This window comes from Aythya marila (assembly GCF_965140915.1).
Source record: "Aythya marila genome assembly, chromosome: 1".
Lineage (NCBI taxonomy): Eukaryota > Metazoa > Chordata > Aves > Anseriformes > Anatidae > Aythya > Aythya marila.
Genome location: NC_139042.1, coordinates 123,501,620 through 123,524,153, shown reverse-complemented (window position 1 = coordinate 123,524,153; position 22,534 = coordinate 123,501,620). Strand labels below are relative to the sequence as shown.

General features: G+C 40.0%; 1 protein-coding gene across 1 annotated transcript in view; it reads left to right on the top strand.

Annotated features, from left to right (window-relative positions):
• Nucleotides 1-22,534, top strand: part of TBX15 (T-box transcription factor 15) — a 97,733-nt gene that overhangs the window by 59,836 nt on the left and 15,363 nt on the right. Inside the window, exons 3-6 of the mRNA XM_082784526.1 lie at nt 9,538-9,639; nt 11,726-11,897; nt 12,327-12,494; nt 15,862-15,926. Coding sequence (XP_082640652.1) covers nt 9,538-9,639; nt 11,726-11,897; nt 12,327-12,494; nt 15,862-15,926 — 507 coding nt within the window. The remainder of the gene's footprint in view (nt 1-9,537; nt 9,640-11,725; nt 11,898-12,326; nt 12,495-15,861; nt 15,927-22,534) is intronic.

The following is a 22,534-nucleotide window of genomic DNA, read 5'->3' as shown; positions in this document are numbered from 1 at the left end:
ATGGCTCAAGTTGGAAGGGACCTTAAAGATCATCTGGTTCCAACCCTCCCACCATAGGCGGCGATGCCACCCCCTAGTTCACGCTGGCCAAGGCCCCATCAAGTCTGGCCTTGAACACCTCCAGGGATGTGGCATCCACAGCTTCTCTGGGCAACCTGTTCCAGTGCCTCACTGCCCTTACAATGAAGAATTTATTTCTAATGTCTAGTCTAAATCTATCCTCTTTAGTTTAAGACCATTCCCCCTTGTCCTATCATTATCTACCTGAGTAGACAGTTCTTCTCCATCTTTTTTGTAAGACCCCTTTATGTATCAAAAGGTCACAATGAGGCCTTCCTTGAGCCTTCTCTTCTCCAGGCTGAGCATACCCAGCTCTCTCTGCCTTTCTTCATAGGAGAGATCCAGTCCTCTGATGATCTTTGTAGCCCTCCTCTGGACTTGCTTTAATAGGTCCACTTCTTTCTTGTGCTGGGTGCCCCAAACTTGGACACGGTTCTCCAGGTGGGGCTTCACAAGGTCAGAGTAGTGGGGGACAATCACCTCCCTCCTTCCTGTTGCCTGCACTACACTGCATCTGAAAATGAAAAGAATACATCGTTACCTGCTGGATTAATTATAGTTCGTTCTCTTACAATAAATGGAGTGTATAGGCTTCAGAGAAGCATAAATATCTCAAAGCCCATCAACACCAGTGCACAGCAAAATACCCAGAACCATAGAGATATGAAGATCATAGAGTCACAGAATCACAGAATTGTTGAGGTTGGAAGGGACTTCTGGAGATCATCTGGTCCAACCCCTCTGCCAAGCAGGGTCACCTAGAGCACATTGCAAAGGATCATGTCCGGACCGGTTTTGAATATCTCCAGAGAAGGAGACTTCACAGCCTCTCTGGGCAACCTGTTCCAGTGCTCTGTCACTCTTACAAGTAACCAAAAAATTTGAAACATCAATGCCACTGCAGTTTTACAAATTGTTCAACACGCCTTCTCACAGAAGCCTTGAGAGTATTTGCAGAGGTTTTAGAGAAGGAAGGATTTATGGAAAACAAAACAAAACAAAACAAAACAAACAAACAAACAACAAACAAACAAACAAAAAAAAACCTGAAATATTCTGGGGAAATACCAAATAATTACATTAAATACTTTGGATCAGTACAAAAAAAAAAAAAAAGAAGAATTTCTATTAGGTCTGCTTGGTACACACATATGAAAAAAAAACTATATATTTTCTTATAAAGTTTTTAAAAAATTGCAATACTGAATAAATTGCTGTCTTTTTCTTTTTGTTTAAAAAAAAGGAAAACATTTTTGTTGAAAATTTTCTTCTGCTGTCTTCAAGCTATAAACCACTATTTTGTTGCTTGGAACAGTCTCAAGTATGTATTTTGACACTTGTGATATAAAACTATTGTTTCGACATTTATGAATTGAGACGTTTCATGTCAGCAATGGTTCATGGAACTTGTCATGCATGCTGCCTTTCTGTTTGACAAATACAGTTTTCCACATTGCATATCATCATAATGAACAATAGATACATATCCCTAATTGCACAGTAATAACAGGAAGCTGATTAAAAATTATTGTGAGATGTACTTAGTTCCTTCCATGTGGGAACATGATGAACAACAAATCCAGTTAACTGCAATTCCAATTCCATTTTCCTCATGCTGGGAAAAATGCTTTCATTTAGTGAAGAAGCATCTCACTTCATATTTATATTCGCTTCCCCTACCTGATTTTTTTTTTTCTTCAATTAGTCCAATATAAGATAACTTTGTTTTAGTTTTCTAAGTTTTGGCTCAAATATTTTGATTTTCATGCTTTTGAAGAAAAGTCTACAAGCTCTGGGGAAGGCCTTGTTTAGTTGCACTTTCTGATGAAATATCTAAGTCTATATTTTAGCCACCTTTCAGATATGTTTAGCAGCACATGTTAAGGAAGACAGAGACATTAACTTTATTTTAAGAAGTCCAAAACAATATATATATATATATGTAGGGAATAGATGCAGGGAAATATGCAAGAACTGTAAGAAATTATTTTTTCAAGTTTTTTTTTCTTTAACACCATTAATGGCATTCTCAAGTGCCAAGCTTGAGAGCATTTGCAAGCTCCAGTCTTGACAATTTTTCCACTTATAAAAAAACTTGTAGCACAATACAGAGCTTAACTTACTGAGCAAATAATATATTAATTACAAACCTAAATCATATTCTTTCTCCCTGAAAGGAGATGTTTGTTATTACTTTAGTCCTCATGGACATCAGGCTCATCACTGGCTGCCCACACAAACTCTATGTTAGCTACTAAACATACATATATTTTTCTGTTTGATGGTATTCTTCTCCAGAGGTTAGATTAACAGTATGGGAAGGGATTTTTTTCTGCAGACCATGTTTCTTATTTAACTATCACAAAGTTTAATGATTTAGCTACATAGTACATCTACTTATTTGTGACAGTTCTTATAGATTAAAAAAATATATGCACTAGTTAAAAGTTTACCTTTTTTTTAGTTAAACCTTCTTTCAGAGAGGATGTGTCTGTGATGGGTGAGAGATATCCAGCAGTCCTGTTTCTCTCTATGGGATGCATGATACATGATATATCCAGTAGATGAGATTGCATGATTTCTGGCAGAGAGAGCTGAATTGTTATCTCCTGAGGATTTCCTATTATTTACTGAAATAGAGATGTACAGCTTCTTTGCAAATTTTTCCTTCCCAAGGGAACAATTTTCTGTTCTTGCTGCTTTCCCTACAGAAACCCTGTCTGAGTCCTGCAAGGCCTTCTTGTTTTCAAGGCCTTTATAATTACAGACTCAGTTGCCTATGACTACAGCTGCTCCTTAATTTTATGTGACTGGTAAGGCATTGTTTGGCTCCTGCCTGACCTCACATTGTCTTTTTACTCTTACTGTTTAAATCTAGTTTCTAACCTACGTTCTCATTTCAAACATATTTCTGGAGCTATATCCTGCTTATGTTCAGCATACTACACTTCTTAGCTTTCAAACTCCCACTCCCATTCACATTTAATACTGCTTCATTTTTTTCTTTCTTGATACTGTATTTATAGATGTCTTTTTTTTTTTTTTTTTTTTTTTGGTCTGTTTCTATAAACCTGTATTTTTTTTCTGTTTTCATAAAGTTCTCTTAGAACTTTTTCCTTCTTCCTTTCTATCAGAACTCTGTTATTCAGAATTTAATAAGATTCTTCTAACAAGAGTCCTTTGTTCTTTGTGCAAAACATGCAAATGGCTTTTTGTCAGCTGCAGTGCATTCAAAACTGCAATCTCTTTTATCTATTTTTTGTTTGAAATGCAGCCTTAGACTGTACAAAATAAAATGAACTCACCTTAAGCCCCAGGTCATACTGATTTAAAGCAACTATTCCTAAAAACATATTTAACTATTTTTCTCTACTCTCCTCCACCATGCATTCATGCTTGCTGGCAACATTAGCACAGGAATCTGAATCCCTCCCCACATTATCTAGCTAAAGACCATGATCATCTGAGCTGCAGCTCCAATAGTTAACTGCTGACAGAAGTGCTGCCCAAATGAGAAAGAAATGTGCAATTATTACTGAGGGAGGGATGCACTTCCACTACAGTGAATGTTTGGAGTACTGCTCTGGAAGGGAAATGCCACCTCTTATGGAGATGATTGTGACTGAGCACAGAAACACAGACAGGAGGTATTCCTCTGGGACATAGGTTCTGCTTGTAGCAAATTCAGGATTTCTTCTCAGCAATGAGGGAAATGAATGCATGAGTCTTATCAAAGTTACCATATCTGTGCTGAGGGATTGCTCAAACCTGGGTGCTGAGGCCAGGCTCAGCAAAAACAGTGGGGATAAAAAAAAACACAACAGAGTGAATGGAAGAGGTGGCCTTGCTATCTCCTGACTCTTCAGTGCCTCCTGATAGGTTAAATGGTATTTTGACTGGAGTTTCTTTCCCTCCCAGAAACTATGAGCCAGAGTTGTTTGAAACATGTACTTAGGGCTGTTTACACTACTGAATGGCTGTTTTATTTCCAATGGAAGGAAGAAGGGAAGGGCCCCATGGTCCTCTTCAGTTGAGTAAAAACCAGGGATTTTGTTTCAAAGCTTTGTTGATACTAAAGGGACTTGTGGAGAGGACTTCTCAGAGCAAGGGCTGGCAGGATGCAGCTACCAGACTGTTGCCCAGAGGTCTTGGCCCAGTGGATCAGATAATCTTTCTCCAGTTTCTAGAAAATGTCCCTTTGGGGAGCTGCTGGGAAGATCTGCTGGACTGCTTCTGCCTTATAATAATCCTTTTTCTCCCAGCCTTGCATCAACTTTTCCTCTCAACACTTCTCTACATATTCTCACACTGCAGAGGGAAACAAGGAAGCATTCTTGTCTTCCCTTCCATTCCTGTCCCTCACTTTCACTTCCACGGGTTTGTTTTTATAAATAAATATACATTTGGCACCAGACATAAAGACAAGGAAATATGAGTTATAAAAATAGCTATAACTTCAGGTAACACTGTAAATTCAGGTATGTTGTAAACACTATGCACACTTAATCTGCAAGCCTAAATCAGCCTGAATATTTTTCAGAGTTTCTTAATCCCATTTTCTTATGACTGGGAAGTGACTAATCCCTCTGTTCGTGTCAATAAGTCTGTACCAAAAGATAAACAGTCTTGTAGCACAATTGAAGAACACATATCTTCATTTTATGGTTTACATTTAGCATATGTCACCCTTAGGCAAATTTAATCCCATTTAAGTTAAGTTTTTGTTTACATGGTATGTAAATCATTAAGTTGAACAGTCATGAAAGCTATAAAGTAAATTGTGTTGATCCTTTTAAATTGTCTTCTGACTTTAGCTCACTAAACTGTCTGTACAGGTGTATTTCCAGTGTCTAAGCAGCTTTAAGGAACTGCAGTTGCATTTTGAGACAACCAGCCAGGTATCCATTAATGTCTTATCACCTAATGAGTGGTGCCGTCTCAAAAACTTAACTGTGAAACAGAGAATGAATTTATGTTGGAAAGGATACTTGGAGGTAATCTTGCCCATGAGCCCACTCAGAGCATGCCAACTTTGTAGACAGATCCAACTTGACAAAGGCTTTACATATGCTAGTTCCAGGGGCAGGGTTAGGGGCTGTCTCTTTTGAGACTCCTAAGTGTGAGAAACTGAAGATTATTTTACTGGGAAAAAGAATACAGTTTGGGGATATACACATAAACTTTCTCTGAACAGTTTCCTTAAATGAAAACTATGATTTCATGTTAAATGAATAGTTTCAACAAGAACAAAAAAAAAGCTGATTGCTGCAATTTAATTTCTTTCTATCTCTGCAAATTCACAAACATGGTTTTTAAAATCATTGCACTACCATGCTAGCAATTACTATTTTAATGAAAAGATCTATATGTATCATTAATTTTCTTTGCTTTCAGAGTTTAATAAACCTCTTTCTCATTATGGAAGAAATAAGGGATTGAGTAGGCTGAGGCACATGTTTCTTACAAGAATGCTTTTTAAAACTCTTCTAAGTGTTTCTAAATCAATTGAAATAACTTATTTCATATCATGTCACATTTCCCCTAAATGGGTACTGTATATATGTGTACAGATTTCCAGCCTAAGTTTAGGAAGATTGCTTTCCTGCTGAGTGGTAAAGCTGATATATAAATAACTTGACCATCCCAAACTGCTGTTGATATAAAACCTCCTCCTGAACTGTATCAAATGTCATCATGTGTTCCCTGTGAAAACTAACAGCCTTCGTGTCTGAGCTGTTGACTATAAAGACAACTGATATTTTTCTGGATGAAAGGTTCTTGACTGTTTATGAATACAGCCATATTCAAATGACCTGAATTCCTTCCAGACCTTTGAACCCTCTATTTTCTATAGGGTTGGTGCCTAGGGAGACAAAGAGTCAGCCAACAGAAAACAGAGCACCGGGACTTATCCCAGATTCCACCTATGTCACTCAGTCACTACTGTTTATCTCTACGTTTTCCATTTTCCCCTTTCCACACAGAAGTGCTGCTGGAAACCAGCTGTGATAGGTTCAGGTCACATCCTTATGTCAAAGAAACCTGAGTTACGTTTACACCCACAGAAAAACAAAACCTTAATTTTTTAGAAAACTTTAAAATACACTTAAACATTAGAGAAAGCAGTGGGATTAGCTGAGCACTCTCTGATCATTTTAGAGATTAGCCCCTAAGCCTGTTGAATGGTCTGTGGTAATCTTTTACAAGCTATTTCATAAGCAAACAACCCCATAAGCTATACTGAAACATTACACAGGGTTGCAGTTTTGGAGAGAGCTGCTGGGAACACACAGTGTTCAGTTTTCCAAAAATAGTACACAGACTTAGACCCAAAGAGACTCAGAATTAATCCTGGATTTCTCATCAACCCTCTGAAACACGACCTACCTCTTAAGCTTCTCCCAAGCCACCTCCATCCAATTAATGAGAGCTGGATTGTAAAATGCCACATCCTGTACCCATTTGGCTTGGTAGATTTAATGAGCCATTGTGGTAGAAACAAGGTAATGTCCTCAAGCCACTGAAGACTAATCCATTATTCCTTTCTTCCCCTCTAAATTGTTCCTCTAGCAAACTCACACCATCAGCTATACAAATGTCTGTCTTTGAAAGGTTTCTGCAGACAATTTTTCTGACAGTTTTATGTCTCTCATAACTCTGGCTAGTGATGTGCTGGCAGCTGTGGGGTGATGTTCTTACTGCCCCCTCGATGAATGCCCTTTTCCAAGGCAGATTCAGTTACTAATAGATCAGAACTTTGCTTCTCCATGGCCTGAAAAGGAAGAGCTATGGGCAGGGTGAATGCTGAGTGTTGACCTCCTCCTTCCCACCCTGTTCTCCAAGTGGTTGTATGTGGTCCAGATGGGAAAGAATAATATAACTTCTCATGGTTGCATCCTTTGAGTACATTTTTGAAAGACAAGTTTGGAGATGTTCACAAACTTTCCCATTTCCTTCCTCCAGGCTGTGTCCATACTTTGAGAAACTAAAATGTTGGGAGGAGATGTAAATCTTCTCATACATTTCACTACTCTTTGCTAAATAGAAGGAAAAATGTCGTGACTGTTCCTAGGGAGGCCCCCTAGAAACAAGAGACAAAGATTTATTGTACACTTTTCTGGATTTTTTTCATCATGAATTTAATGATATTTAATAGTAAAGAATTTCTTCCTAATATCCAATCTAACTCTACCCTCTTTTAGTTTAAACACATTATCCCTTGTCCTACCACTAAACTCCCTGAGTAAGAGCCCCTCCCCATCTTTTCTGTAGGCCACCTTTAGGTACTGGTAGGCTGCTATAAAGTCTCCCTGAAGTCTTCTCTAAACTGAATGTCCCCAGCTCTCTTAACCTCCCTTCATAGGGGAGGTACTCCAGCACTTTGATCATCTTTGTGGTCCTCCTCTAGACTCTTTCTAATAGATCCATGTCCTTCTTGTGTTGGGGGCCCCAGACCTGAATGCAGTACTCCAGGTGGGGTCTCACAAGAGCAGAATAGAGGGGGAGAATCACCTCCTTCGATCTGCTGGCTACACTTCTTTTGATGCAGCCCAGGATATGGGTTGGCTTTCTGGGCTGCAAATGCACATTGACAGTTTGTATTGTTTTTCATCCACCAATACCCCCAAGTCCTTATCAGTAGGGTTGTCTTCAATATACCCATCTCCCAGCCTGTATTTGTGCTTGAGATTACCCCAGCCTAGATGCAGGACCTCACACTTGGCCTTCTTGAAATTCAAGAGCTTTGCTCTCAAGCCTGTCAAGATCCTTCTGGATGACATCTCTTCCCTCCAGTATGTCAACTGCACCACACAGCTTGGTGTCATTGGCAAACTTGCTGAGGGTGCAATTAATTCCACTGTCCATTGCACCAGCTAATTTGTTAAACAGCGCTGGTCCCAATACTTATCCCTGAGGAACACCACTCATTACTGATCTCCACTTGGACATCAAGCTGTTGGCCACAGCTCTTTGACTGTAACCAACCAGCCAATTCCTTACCCACTGAATGGTCCATCCATTAAATCCATGTCTCTCCAATTTAGAGACAGTGGAGACATGGGGTACGTGTCAAATGTTTTGCACAAATCCAGGTAGATAACGTTGGCTGCACTTCCCCTATCCACCAACGCTGTACCTCCATCATAAGAAGGCCACTAGATTTTTTCAGATATGATCTTCCCTTAGTGAAGCCATGTTGGCTGTCACCAATCATCTCCTTATTTTCCATGTGCCTTAGCTTAGTTTCCAGGAAGATCTATTCCATGATCTTGCCAGGCACAGAAGTGAGACTGACTGGCCTGTAGTTCCCTAGGTCTTTCATTTATTTATTTTTTTTTCCTTTTTAAAAATGGGGATTCAGTCATAGGAACCTCACATCAATCATGCTTCCACCACGTCTCCATAATGTCAATGGGGTCATAGCCCTGCAGGCATGTGTACATCTCTGACTCCTAACACATGACATAAATGATTTACTCACCATGCTGGTTGAGGAGTATAGAATGGCATTTATATTATTGGCAACCAGAGGATTTTGAAGAAGAAGAAATTATGACATAGCTACATCAATACTGATATATTTTGATATTAACATTGTTCTGGTCTATTGTATTCTGAAATAATTGTCTAGCAACACACATCTCTGGAACAGTGACCAATACACAGCACAGCTAAACTTGTGCTCAGACAAGAAAAGAAAGGCTGGAAACTAATTTTTGCTGGTGAAAAGTTTCATAACTTACCTATCAGGTGAAAAATCTTAAGACAGAACTGGATCATATGTCACAGAAAACACAGCACTTAAAAAAGGTTTTTCACAAAATATTGACTAGACTTCAAGGAAACCATGGTGATAATGCCATTGTTTTTGTTAAGTGTGAAATGTACGCCTAATAAGCAGATTCATTTAAGGGACTTTTTTTTTTTTTAAGTATCTGTAAGCATAAAAGCAAGAGGATCTTTCAGGATGATGGTTTTGCTTTCTAGCACTACCAAAGTCCATACTGAAATGTGAATTTCTCAAAAACACAGAACAAAAATGATTCTGCATTTAGTATGACATGAAAGCATAATTCTAGATGGAAAAGCAGAACCAAGAATGTATACTGCCCATCTGTGTACTGAAATACCTAGAGAGGAGGCCTGACCTGAGGGACAATTTGTGCGGAGTGTAACAGAACTGTCTGCTACAAGTCAGGAGCAGAGACTGCTTGACTGGGAGTGATTATTGTAACCCACAGGTTGTTATCCTGCTATTCCTTTTCTTAATGGAAAAAAAAAAAAAAAAAAAAAAAGATACGTAGCACCACCAGCACAATCTTTGCTAACTACACCGAACCCAGAGGCCCAGAGGAGTTATGCCAAGAAGTGGGTTTTGTAAAGTAGCATGCTCCTGGTGTCAGAGAGGGGTAAGAGCCCCTTCAGCTTCTTTATTCACTATTTTCTTCCTTATTTCTACTCTTCTTTTTTTTCTAGGAGAATGTTTCCAGCCATGAGAGTGAAAATTACAGGTTTGGATCCCCATCAGCAGTATTATATTGCCATGGATATTGTGCCTGTGGATAACAAGAGATACAGGTAAGCTTTTTAGGTGTAAAGATAGAAACATTGTGATGGATCAGTGTCAATGAAAGCATATGAAAGATATATGCCATTACACACTATTGCAAAGGTATGCTGGAGTACACTCTGTTTACACCATTAATTGATTTGACCAGAATTGTAATACAAAAAAAAAATACAGAGGTTTAATATACTGTCTTGCACATTTGGACTGTTATCTGAGACTGATACACCTCTAGGTAGACAAGGAATTGGCTGGTTGGTCACACTCAAAGAGTTGCAGTCAACAGCTTGATGTCTAGGTCTTGATGACCTGTGAAGAGTGGTGATCCAGTGATCTTCAGGGTTCTGTACTGGACCAGTGCTATTTAACATCTTTGTCAGTGACAAGCACAGTGGGACTGAGTGCACCTTCATCAAGTCTGCTAACACCATGCTGAGTTGTGTAGTTGGCACACTGAAGGGAGGGGATGCCACCCAGAAGCACCTTGACAGGCTTGAGGCAGGCTCATGCAAAGCTCTTGAAGTTCAACAAGGCCAAGTGTGAGGTCCTGCATCTAGGCTGGGGTAATCCCAAGCACAAATACAGGCAATGTGATTTAGATTAGATATTAGGAAGAAAGAGTGTGGGGAGGCACTGGAGTCCAGATCCTCTAAAACCACCTACCTCAGCAAGAAAGAATGGGCAAGTGGACAATGAACAAATGGGGGGTACCTCAGGTCTAGCCTGAACAAAATTGGGTAATTTTTGTTTTAAAAGCATTTACTGTCCAGCACAGCAGCAACTGGGATTGAAGATCCTGATCTACAGCATGGAGCTGTTGGGAAAACCTCTGGTGAATTGCCACCACTGAACTGAAAGATGGGATGAGGAGATTTCTCTGGTATTAATGGGATCTGCACCATAGAAAAATATGCTGGAAAACTCATGGTGGTCTGCACCCCAGAATACTATCCAGACAGAGGTGTTTTATCTAGACTCATTAAAAGACTCTTGAGAGCAAGTCTTTTCCCGAAATAGTCTTTACTGTACCAAACTTCAGAGATTCAAGAACTATGCCTCAAATGCTAAATATTACTTATTTATATATTATTAATTTTGCTCTCAGATCATCCAGGAGGTTTCTCAGGAAAGTGACTTTCCTGGGAGGTATCAGGGTGGTACCTGATACTCAGACATTTTTTTTTTGTCTCCCTTTCAGTATGGTTCAGTGCTAAAATTGAAAATGTGTATATTGCCTTATACTTTGTTTCTGTCCTTGTTAGCTTATTCAGCCACATCGAACAAGCTAGCACTGAAAGGAATGGATTTATTTCTTTGCATTTCTTTTGAAAATACAGGAAATGAGTCACTGTTTGTAGGTAAGGACTGAAATAGCTTCACAGAGCTGAGTAGAGACCCAAGGAAGGGCAGCGTAGGGCACGACCTAGAAGTGTTAACAGGACTGTTTGTGAAATACCTTAAGCTGAAGGAGCCACAGGACAGAAAGAAAAACAAAATCTCCAGAGAAAGCTGTAGGAAAGTAATTTGTGGCACATATTGGATGGTTAGGTCAGGAACACAAAAGATCTTTTTTTTTTTTTTCCTCTAATCCTTACTTTTGCAACACTAAATGGAATTTCCTATTTTGTGACATTTTAAATGAGAAATTCTGTTTTATCAGTTGTTGTGGTATCCATAGGATTTTGTCCTGTCTGGATGAACACATGTGTTTTATACACTCTGGTATGGCATCCAGTGCAGATTTCCAGAAATTATGGGGCGTTTATTAATATTTTCAGAGAGGACTTTGTTTACTAGTATTCTCTAGCCTCTGGCTCAGAGAGGGTTAAGGAGTTGAGAAGGCACATGTGGCAGAGTTTTACAGAGAAAATAACTGCAAAGGTGGTTTTAATAATGAATCAGGTCTGAACAAGTGGCTCAGGGGTAATCTGGCTTTCATTTAGAAGGTAGGAGGTTGCAATAAAGCACATTCCCCCCTGACTGCAAATGAGAGCTTGAGGTGTGTGCGGTAGGGTGGCAGGGGAGGAGAAGCCCTAAAATTGTTCCTCTAGTGAGTGAGTGACAACTTTCCTTAGCCATCACCCCTTTTCCTTTCAGGTATGTGTACCACAGCTCCAAGTGGATGGTGGCTGGCAATGCTGACTCCCCAGTGCCCCCAAGGGTTTACATCCACCCTGACTCACTGGCTTCTGGAGACACTTGGATGAGGCAGGTGGTCAGTTTTGACAAGCTCAAGCTGACCAACAATGAACTTGATGATCAAGGCCATGTAAGTTAGAAGCTAATTTTAGCACCTCCTGCCCCAGCTTCCCTCATCCCGGACTGAGAAGGATGCTGCTCTTGCTCTAATGCTCCTCTGACCTGATTGCCACGCATATCTGTAGATACTCTCCATGGCTGAGCTTTTTTCCCTATTTCAGTGCTTTTCTTTAAAATGTTGCTTGGCCCTCTAAAGCAGTAAATCCCCGTTCTCTCCCGAAAAGTCCACTTTGACGCAGCATCTGCATGTGGCATGAACTTTGTCTCGTATGTACTTGTAAGACAAGAGTAACTTCTTTTGCATTAGCCCTTAATCCTCCCCTGCTTCCTCATACTTCTGGATGTAGTGCAGAAATTTTAGAAAAACAAACAAACAAGCAAACAAACAAAAATCCCACTACCTCTTCTTCCTCCTCTATTTTTTTTTTTTTTCCTTTAGATAATCTTACATTCAATGCATAAGTACCAGCCCCGTGTTCATGTCATCCGAAAGGACTTCAGCAGTGACCTTTCTCCTACAAAGCCAGTTCCTTCAGGAGATGGGGTGAAAACCTTCAACTTCCCAGAGACTGTCTTCACCACTGTGACAGCCTACCAAAATCAACAGGTAAAGTTGTGTGCCTTCAAGCTCCTTTTGTGTTGGGTGTTCATAAAGATATCAGTGTGTTCTTTGTGTTTGTGAGACATTAACTTTTTCTAAGAAATGTAGCTCAAGACATGAGCTACATTGTCCACAAGCCCACTGTGGTTTTCTTTACAAAGAGAAAATGTTTTCTATGGAGTAGTCAATAGACATGAAGTATCTAGCCAGAAAACCATCCTGGAGGTAAGGTGACTGATGTTTCTTCCCCAAAATAACTAGGTGAGAACATCCACAAAGAGGTGCATTGTGTTCATTTTTCCTTGCTGCTAATTTTCCTTGTGGTACAAACCCCGGTGTCCTGACTGCACTGTGATTTTATGGCAGTACCACCAGTCCAGATCCATTATCTCACAGAGGAAAAAAAAAATAAATATATATATATATTTTTTTTTTTTAATTAAATGAAGGTAGAAATCTTAAAGAAGAAGAGTGTCATCAGTTTGCTGACAAAAAAAAAAAAAAAGCCTTTGAATATAAGCAACAGCAGTCTATCTATTGCACATTAAATGAAGTTCTCATGCATAATTCAGATTTGATTCAGATCCTGCACAGTTTCCAGTGGAGAGTGTTACTGTTGACTATAGATATAAGGAAAAGTTATTGCCGCAGTGGGATCCTATCTGCAGAGGCACTGGCTACTGATCTTTGTGACTGATCTGCCCCTTTTCTTGAACTAGACTTCTTTGCAACCGAAATGTAAATTTAGTCCACACTAGCATTAGTTTACAGAATTCCCTGTCTATCCCTATCTTCTCAAAAGAAAATATATCCTTAAGAGGAAAACAGTTGTCAGGAAAATGTGAGCATTTGAAAATGTAAGCATTTGAGACACTAGCAAAGAAAGAAGTTTGGGAAATGGTTTGTGTGGATTACACAAGTTTACTCCCTCTTTTCCTTCAGTGGCCTCTTGAAAGATGTCCTGGTCTTTGAAGGACATGGCCTGCTTCATTGTTTCTATAGGAATTGTACATGTTGAGATACCCACATAATCACACATTACCTCTGTACATTTCCCCTAGTCTTCACATCACCTCTGCCATGCTTTGGGCTCAGCACGCTCCTCTTATCTTGTTTGTGCAGCATACTCTCTATCTTATCCTCAGGTGAGAAGTGCCATTTCACACATCCCATTTCTCTTTCTTGCCATCCTCCTCCATATGGGGGGTTGTGACAGCATTATAAGTTTTGTGTAAAGGATTTTTTTCCCAGCCATTTCAAATAAAATCTCAGTTGATGAAGCTTTTTGCTGTGTTAATAATGTAGTGTCCAGTTTGAGAGCGCAAGGTATTGTCATGAGGTGGAATGATGGCAGAAACCAGCTTGGAAGAAGAATAACTTAACAAGTCTGCTAGGAAAATACATTATGCAGTTTTCTGCCACAAACTCCACAGGAGTCTTGAATCAAAAATAGGGAGGTAAACATTTCTCCATGACAGCATCTGAGCTTCTGGAGAATGCCCTCATGAGTTTGGTGGACATCATTGTACTTGGTATTCTTGGACCAAGCCACATCAAGTGAGCTCAGGGCAGATTGTCATGTTTAGTCAGTGAGTGGTTATAGAGTTTGTATTTTGTTACATATAAGAGAGAGCACACATGCTTATGGTGCTTCTGTGACTGCTTCAACCTAGTCCTAATTTTTTCTGAGTCCCCCTGAACTGTCTTTAGTCAGGATCCAAAATGGAATAAATTATTCAAGTAGAATTAAAAAATATTTTACTACAATGGTAGGTTTGCTGTCATTGCAGCATTTTGTAATTTTTTGCCCCTCCTCTCTCCTCTCTGATACAAATACTGAAGAAACTTTTAATTGTAGACCAGACATGGAAAGAGGATAGAGAAAGGATAAAAAAGGACAGCCTTTTAAAGTCTGTAATTCTTGCCTAATAACCAGATCTATAAGAGAAAATTCACAGGTAAACAGTAGGATGCTAAAGGAGAAATCTCTGTAAGACACCTTACTGTAAAAAAAGCACTGAATTTCTTTTTATTTTTTTTTATTTTTTTTTTATTTTTCCCAAAAAATATTTTGGGGTGGTATTTTTATAACATCAGTAAAGGAGATTCTGATAGGTTGGAAAAACTATTTTATTAAAAATAAATTTAAATCCCCTGAATCCACATGCATGCCCTCCAGTGGTTGTAAAACTTTGCCTTACTGGGAGAAGTGTCCCTGGAAACAGTCATAAAATTTTAGCAAATTCACCACAGGGATTCCCTCTGCTGTAACTCCATACTCCACAGAACATATCTGTCTCTGTACACACAAGTCCCTGGACAGCTGCAAAGTCAGGCTAGCGGAAATTAAGTTCACAAATTAAGCTTCTGCAAAAATAGGAGCTGCATTCCAGATCTGAGGCTAATATCCAGGAGTAAGGGTTTATTCCGACAGAAGCAAACCACCTGCAAGTCTACTTCAAATCAGTCTGTATCAGACTCGTCCCTTTTGAGCAGTTTCAGCAAAATCACCTTAAATGCAACATGATCTGGGGCGTCTTGGTCCCTTTTCACCCCAGAGGCAGAGTATCTGGGACGAGGCAAGGCTGACACAGGGAAGGTGTCATGCTGTAGCAGGTTAAGCAGTGGCCAAGGAAGAGCACGATAGCACAGGCTGCAAAGTCAACATATCAATACTATTTTCCATTCTTGCCAACATGGAATTTATGCTAAACTTTAAAGCAGGAAGGAAGATTCCCCCCGCCCCCCAAAAAAGCACTAAGTCTGGCCATCTTCTTCTTTGTTTAGAGGAGGGGAAAAAAATGGTTTCCACACCAGAAAACTCTTGAAGGGCCACCCAGATGCTGAGCAGAACAACAGCTGTGCACGTGACGAGGTGGCCAGCTGCTGTCTTTTGGAGGCTGTAGCCTGTGCTTTGCTCAGCCTTTTCTCCTCAGCATTGTTTGAAGCTCCATGAGTGCATCCAGCTGCTGGGATTTGGGAGTGTTGGGAGTGCTGGGATATTGCAGATACTAGGCAAACCTGAATAGTATGCCTGCTTCCTGAAATCTGTGACAGTTGGGTTGTAGCTCTGAGGGTTTTGTCCTAGGTCCCCTGTGCTTCTCCCTCTGGAACAGCTTTTCAGTTCCAGCACCCAGTGGGTTCTCAGAGCCCAGAGCAAAGACATGTTTTCTAATGTGGCACCACTCATTTTCTAAATGGATAATCTGGTCATGCACAATGGAAGGGTGACTTCAACATGAATCTGGTGCAAAAAGTGTGGAAGATAGTTGTGCAGGTGGCTTCAGAAAGAGTTGTCATCATCCATAATTGTCATTTGTTGAAGAAAAAAAAAAAAAAGAGATTAATTTATTTTCTTTTTCTTCCTTTACAGATCACCAGATTAAAAATTGACAGAAACCCTTTCGCTAAAGGTTTCAGAGATTCTGGGAGAAACAGGTAAGGAGAACTTGTGTGTCCTTAACAATCTTCTTTCTTTCCCCTGATTATCACACATGGAATGTACGTAAGGCCAGGGAATGTGTTTTTCAGTACTAAGTCAGTTTTACAGGAGCAGGTTGCTACAGACTGGTTCTTAGAAGAACCAGAAGAGCTGTTTCACTTTGTCTAACTGTCTAAACAGATACAGGATGTAGCGATGGCTTCCTTAGAAAATACTTTTCAGGTTATCCAGCTGAACTGATCTATTTCTCTTCACAAGTCTCCTCCAGTGCTGCTCTTTTCTCTGCCTGGAAGCAGAGGGAAACTTTGTAGCTGTATTCCTAAAACCCCAAGAGAATATTTTAGATACTCTTAAACAACATACCTGTCAAGATAGCATTGCTTTCCTGCTTTACAACGTTGTTTTTTTTATGTGACCATGTATTTTTGTTGTCAGATATTTAATTAAATATTTGCTTTTACCTCTATATCTTTTCAATAATTGCTACTATTAAGGTTATTTTCTTCTGTATATGTTTTGCAGTTTTTTTTTTTTTTCTGAGCTTAATAATGTATTTATATATGCTTATTTCTATTATTGCCACATTCCTCTGAACTTTTCCATTTGTTGTTTAGAACATCATTAAAATGTTCTTTAGCTTCTCTGATAAGCTATTAATACATGTATTACTGGTATGGCACTACAGTACACATTATTATAGCATTAGGAAAAATGAAGGAACTTGTGAAGATACTGAAGTGTTTCTCAGATTTGTTGTTGTTGTTGTTAATAAAATGAAAAATAGAGGTGGAAAAATGGGGGACCATAGACTGGAAAACAAATAGGTCTCAAGATAATACTCTGCAAAATATGGAAAGTCCTAGGAGAGGGGTTCTACTTTTTTTCTTTCTTTCTTTTCCTTTATGCAAAATGCTGTCTAAAAGGCAGATTTAGTTGTTAATTTTCACAGGAAAATCCCAAACTTGGACCACAAATGCTTACTTTATATTAGAAGAAAAAATAACTTTCTGAAAATAACTTTCTGATAGGTTTCTGGAATAAAAGGGCAACAATGTTCTAGTGTTGAACCATTTCAGTTTTTCTCTTGTGATGTCAAAGTTTTTCACTTTGTGTTGCTTAATTTTGTCAGTATTTTTATGAAAAGATTAAGTGGAATACCTTAAATATTATTAGAATAACTTGTATTTTAATGACACAATAGTAAAGCAGGAACTTTAATTAAAAAAGCTTTTGTATTATTAGAAGACATTATGGTGTTATTAAAAAAAAAAAAAAAGGAATAAGAAAGCCCAAGCAAAAAGTTTCAACTTTCTCTGCCATTCATGACTCCAACAGTGTTCAACAGATCTAAATATTTCAGTTTTACAAATGTTGTGGGCATCCTTTAAATCAGCATGACGAAGCCTTTAAACATTAAATTAATGATGAAATTAGGCATATATGACTACATTACAAGAACACTAGGGTTGTAAAGCAAGGCTCTGAGCATGCAGACCAGAGTGCAAATTGTGTGTGCAGCCTTCATTTGCTGTCCCCATGGGCATTATAATTCAGCTTTACTTGCATGGTCCTCTTGAGTGCTTTCACCAGGACTGCTACCTCATTCATGGTTTGTTATAGGAAGCCTTCAGTGAGTGGGCAATTCCCCCCAGTCACACATTTAAATAGTACGCTGTCCATGTTCACAAAGAGAATGTCCTGACCTAGGCAACTTCCTAGATCAGCCCTCTGTTCTCATCTTAAAGCAGCTATGTGAAACGACATTACCACCTTCATTTAATCCCTGCTGTATTAGTTCTGATACATTGGTCACATGTGCCTGTTCTCTCCTTCCCTGTGTGGGGGAAATAGCATGTGCCCCCTGTACAAGGTCTTCCCTGTGTGCAGATGCAGCTGCCCTGGAAGCTGCGCTTAGAAGAGGGATTGATGCAGTTCCAGGTACATGGTGGGCTAGATGAACATGGAAGGCATTAATAAGGTCCTAGCCCAGTGAATTTGGACAGTTTCCTGAAAAGGTTGGGAATTACTGATCTTTGTAGCTCATTGATTTAAGAAAGGGCAGGAAATTGCTACACGGCTGCAGCTGTGGGGAGGGCTCAGTAAGGCTCTCTGCTGATGTAAAGAGGAATTAAAATCTTTAAGGTATTACACATCAAAGAGAGAAGCCTGAGGCTTTCGGAAGAAAAAACAGGCAGAGGTATTTGCAAGCATATATAAGCAGTCAGACGCCTGCCTCACAAGCAGTGGTCTGGCTAAGGTTGCACTGCTGCTGTCAGCTAGCAGAGGACACTGTAACACTCAGCTGCTACCTTTAAAGAGGACACATGTATGTAGGTGTACACATAGGAGGGAGAAAATCATTAAGATCCAAGCTGTGTGTTGAAAGGCTTCACTAAATGTGATTTTTCTTAGCTGTGCTGGATGGTTCCTCTTCCCCTAATGAATTTTTAATCTCATCAGAATTGCTGGTCAATTACAGTAATCATCAAGATGCTCTGCAACTTCCTGCATCCTCACAGCTTTGGTCAGCTACAGAGCATCAGAATGTAGCTGGAGAAAATCCCACTGAAAGTTTAGGCCTCCTTTGAAAAAAAGAAACAGGGTAATTTGAGAAAGGGACCGTTTGTGAAGAAGGGAAGTGGTATATATGCCCAGGTTTTCTGTATAAGCTTAAAAAAACAGTGTGGCAGCAGTAGGGGCCACAGAACACCTGAGACTGCTCCAGGGCATCCCATCCCAGCCACACTGGTCTGCTGAACCAGAGCCATGGTTAGAGTTTGCTAGCAAATTAAAAAGAAGATGCAAAAACTGGGAAAAACAAAGCATGATGGGAGAAGAGGAACTCTTGGGCCATTTCTTCCCTAAGACATTGCCTGTCTTCTTCGTGGTGAGGCTTTTCCATGAAACAGAGAAGGATGATTTTCCTTCACTCATTTCTTATTCTGATATTGTTTCACTCTCGTTGCCTGATGCAGAAATTATAGGGTCGTACTGTTTATAAAACTAATTAAGACTAACAAATGTTGTTCAGCAACTTAGCTGTCAGGCTTGGTGGGTTAGGGAGCTAGGCTGTGTGAGAAAGCCTAGTCTGTTACCTCTTATTAGATGAGGCATCTGTAAAAGTAAAGGAAGAGACCTGATCTTGGTGGTGAAAGGATACCTAGATAAAAGAGATACTTCTTTAAGGGGGCAATGTACTTACAAGCCCGGTATTACTTGTTTGCTTTCATGAACTTCAAGAGATTGAGAAGCAGTGTTTTTGACATATGGGGATCAGCTAGCCAAATGTTTGGGTAGTGGGGGTGCAGGTTTAATGCCAGATCCTATTTTTGGAGGCTGAGTAAAGTTCATTTGACAGTGGGATGCTTAGGGGAGCTCCTTATCCAGGAGGAAGCCAGAAGGGGCAACAGTCTGGAAACCCAGCAGGGTGATGGAAGAAAAAAAAAAGGAAGCTGAAGGCAAGCAACAGCATTTTCCTTTCAGATGTGGGCAGCTGAGGTGAATAAAAGTTGTTTGTGTTGGAAGAGCTTTTAGAGCTTTTGTCTAGGGTAAGAGAGTGAGGAGGATGCTTGGAGCCAATAGCTTGGCTTCCCCATTGAACTATGAAATGATGACCTGAATCCTGCATGTAGCAGGAATGGCAAGGTCGGCCATATGGGATGGATTATGGACATGCACAGATAGCTTGTACATCTTTTTTCATTTTTCAGACAATGGAACTGTTTCATTTATTGCCTATTATTAGAACTTTATAGCACTAAAAATAAATTAAAAAAAAATGAATGAAAAGGAGAGCAAATTTTGGATACCTTTTAAAGGACTGACCTTATTAAAATAAAGCTGGCAGTGAGTCCTCTTCTGATACTGTTTTACTTCCTTCATAAAGATGGTGTGAGAGGGGAAGCTTTATGGCCTGATAGACAGTTTGAAGTCAATTTTTCAGTGCAGTTCTTTGGAAGAGAAAGTGGATGCCACATGGATAATGTTCAGCACACTTGGTACCAGCAGCTCTCACCAAAGCCCAAAAGAAACTGTTAAGATTGCTGCTGAAGAGTTGCAAAAATAGTTATGTTAAAGTGGTGTGCACTCTCACCCAATAAGTTTTTGTACAGCTGCGCTTTCCTTTGCTGCAAGACTCCATTAAATGGGGTGATAGGTGCATAGCAGGTCAATATATGAGGCTGCTGACTCTTGGATCTTGTCTGATCCATGGAATAATCTGAAAGTTCAATACATATGTGTTCTGCTCAGGTAATATTTCAAAAACACCCAGAACACTACTTCAGCACAAAGGAGAAAAAAAAAAAAAAAAAGATAATCTAGTTATAGAGGGGCTTAAATTTGTGTGTAGGAGAATTGGACATAACTTTGAGCTGTCAACCATGCACTTGGGGTGTTTTGTCATGTACGTTCAAGATGTACAATTCTGTGCACGCTTCTGTGGGATCGAAGGGCTCTTACTTGGGGAAGGAAGAGTGAAGAGGTGTCTTTAAGCCTGCTGTGGAGTTTGGCGGCCATTCTTCAGGTAGTGGTGGCTGTAGAGCTGCCCAGAGCATTGCAGGGCAAGCTGTGAATCTGGTGAGGCTGGCAGTTACAGAGGGGATGTGGGGGGCCAGGAGCCATGTATGTGTCACAGGGACTGTTTTAGACCTGCTACCCTGGAGGTCCAGGAGTAGGAGATGGGTCCCAGGTGGCATCCCTCTCTTCCCTGGCATCCTGTGCAGGAATAGAAAGAGCGGAGTCTGATCCCTGAAAGCAGTATATTATTTCTCATTTATTCTTTTCTCTCTTCTTTTATTATCTCCTATTTTTTTTTTTCATTTTCTTTTAGAAATACAGTTCTCTTCTGAGAACTGTATTGATACAAGGGAAAGCTGTAGACTGAGAGTTAGAAATTTTAAGTTTGAGCTGTGAATGATGCAGGCTCGAAGAAGAGGCAGGGGCAATAGCTTATTGTTTCCCTAAGTCACAGGGAAACAGCTTTTTTTTGTTTGTTTTTTGTTTTTTGTTTCCCTAAGTCAAAAGGAAACAGCTTTTTTTGTTGTTGTTGTTTTGTTTTGTTTTGTTGTTGTTGTTGTTTTTATGGGAAGGGAGCAAAATCATATACTAGAATTATTTAGGCTGAAAAAGACCTTCAAGATAATTAAGTCCAACCATTAACCAGGCCAAGAAGTTTAATGATGTTTGTATCTATTGTTTTTACCTATACCCAAAAGAGAAAGGTGTATTTATATCTCCATCTAGATGAGAACAGAGCTACAAGTCAGCTGCTGGTGCAGTGCTAGGCTACGTGCACAAGGATTCATGGTTGAACCAGACTGTGCAAACACTGGCTTCAGTGAGCTGGCCTCTCTGCTCCCCTGCACCACCCCTGTGGCAGATGCAGAACAGCTGGATTTGCAGGGCTGGAGCTTTCAGCTTGCATTTCAGGACAGATTACTCATTTTTAACCATCAAGGCTGATTCTTTCAGCAGTCGATCTTGTTACATTGACTTGCTCAGGGCATTTTATTCTCCGGATTTTTACGGTAACAGAAAATCCTCCCCCGGCATTTGGGCTGGGGTTTGTTTCAAAAGGATGCAGATTGGTACCCGTCTCTTCCTGGTTGTGCATGTCAAGAAGCAGCCGGAGCCTGCACATGTGCGGCTTCCTTATGTGGGGAGCACAGGAAATCCTGGGGGTGGTACTGGTAGTCTGAAGCTGCTTCTGCACACAGAACCCAGCTTAGCAGACAGGCTCACGCTCTGCACTGCCTTGTCTCCAAGCTCCATGAGCTGGCAGAGGCCACTGTATTAACTAAATAGTTTTGTTGTAATGTGTTCAGTGCTAGTGTGAGACTGCTATGCAGAGATGTCTTCTGTTTCTACTTCTAACAGCTTAGCAGCTAATAAACACCATGCAACAACCTCACTTCTAAACCTCCTCTTAAAATACAGAGTTTGGTTTGCCAACTCCAATGTATTTAAAGCATCTGAGCTTCCGGGGAGACTTTGGAAAGTTAACTGAGTGAGTAGAGGCACGTGCAGAAAGACATTTTCAGAAGCAAAAGGCAGCTCCAGTATCAGCTCAACATCTGATGAGAGGCTCTGGGGATGTTAGAGACTTTTGCATTGAAAGAGGATATGTTCTCGCATTTGACAAAGCATCTCTAGTTGTGCTAAGCCCATGCAAGGGCTATAACCTCCTACAGGAAAAGATGCAGGGAAAGGCAAGGAATGGGAAACAGAGCAAAATTCAGTGTCTGCAGAGAAGAATCTTTCCTGGGAAGAAGAGACAGTGTGTTGTCTCATAAAGAACATGGGGATCTTCTGGTAATACACTTATGTCTTCAGTGAGCCTGTGGAGTTAGACACTTCAGCAGAGCTAACGTTCTGCAATGAAACAAACAAACAAAAACAAAACAAAACAAAAAAACAAACCTGAGACTCCAGACCTTTAAGAGGAAAACTTGTTCTCACTTGATTTTTGGCTTTTTCTCTTTGGTACCTTATCTACAGTGAGTTAGAGACCCGAAGCAGAGATGCCACCAACCTTTTTATGAAAAGCCTCTTACTTATTTCCAGTCAAAATCCAAAACCAACAAGACTCTCTTTTGGACGACTT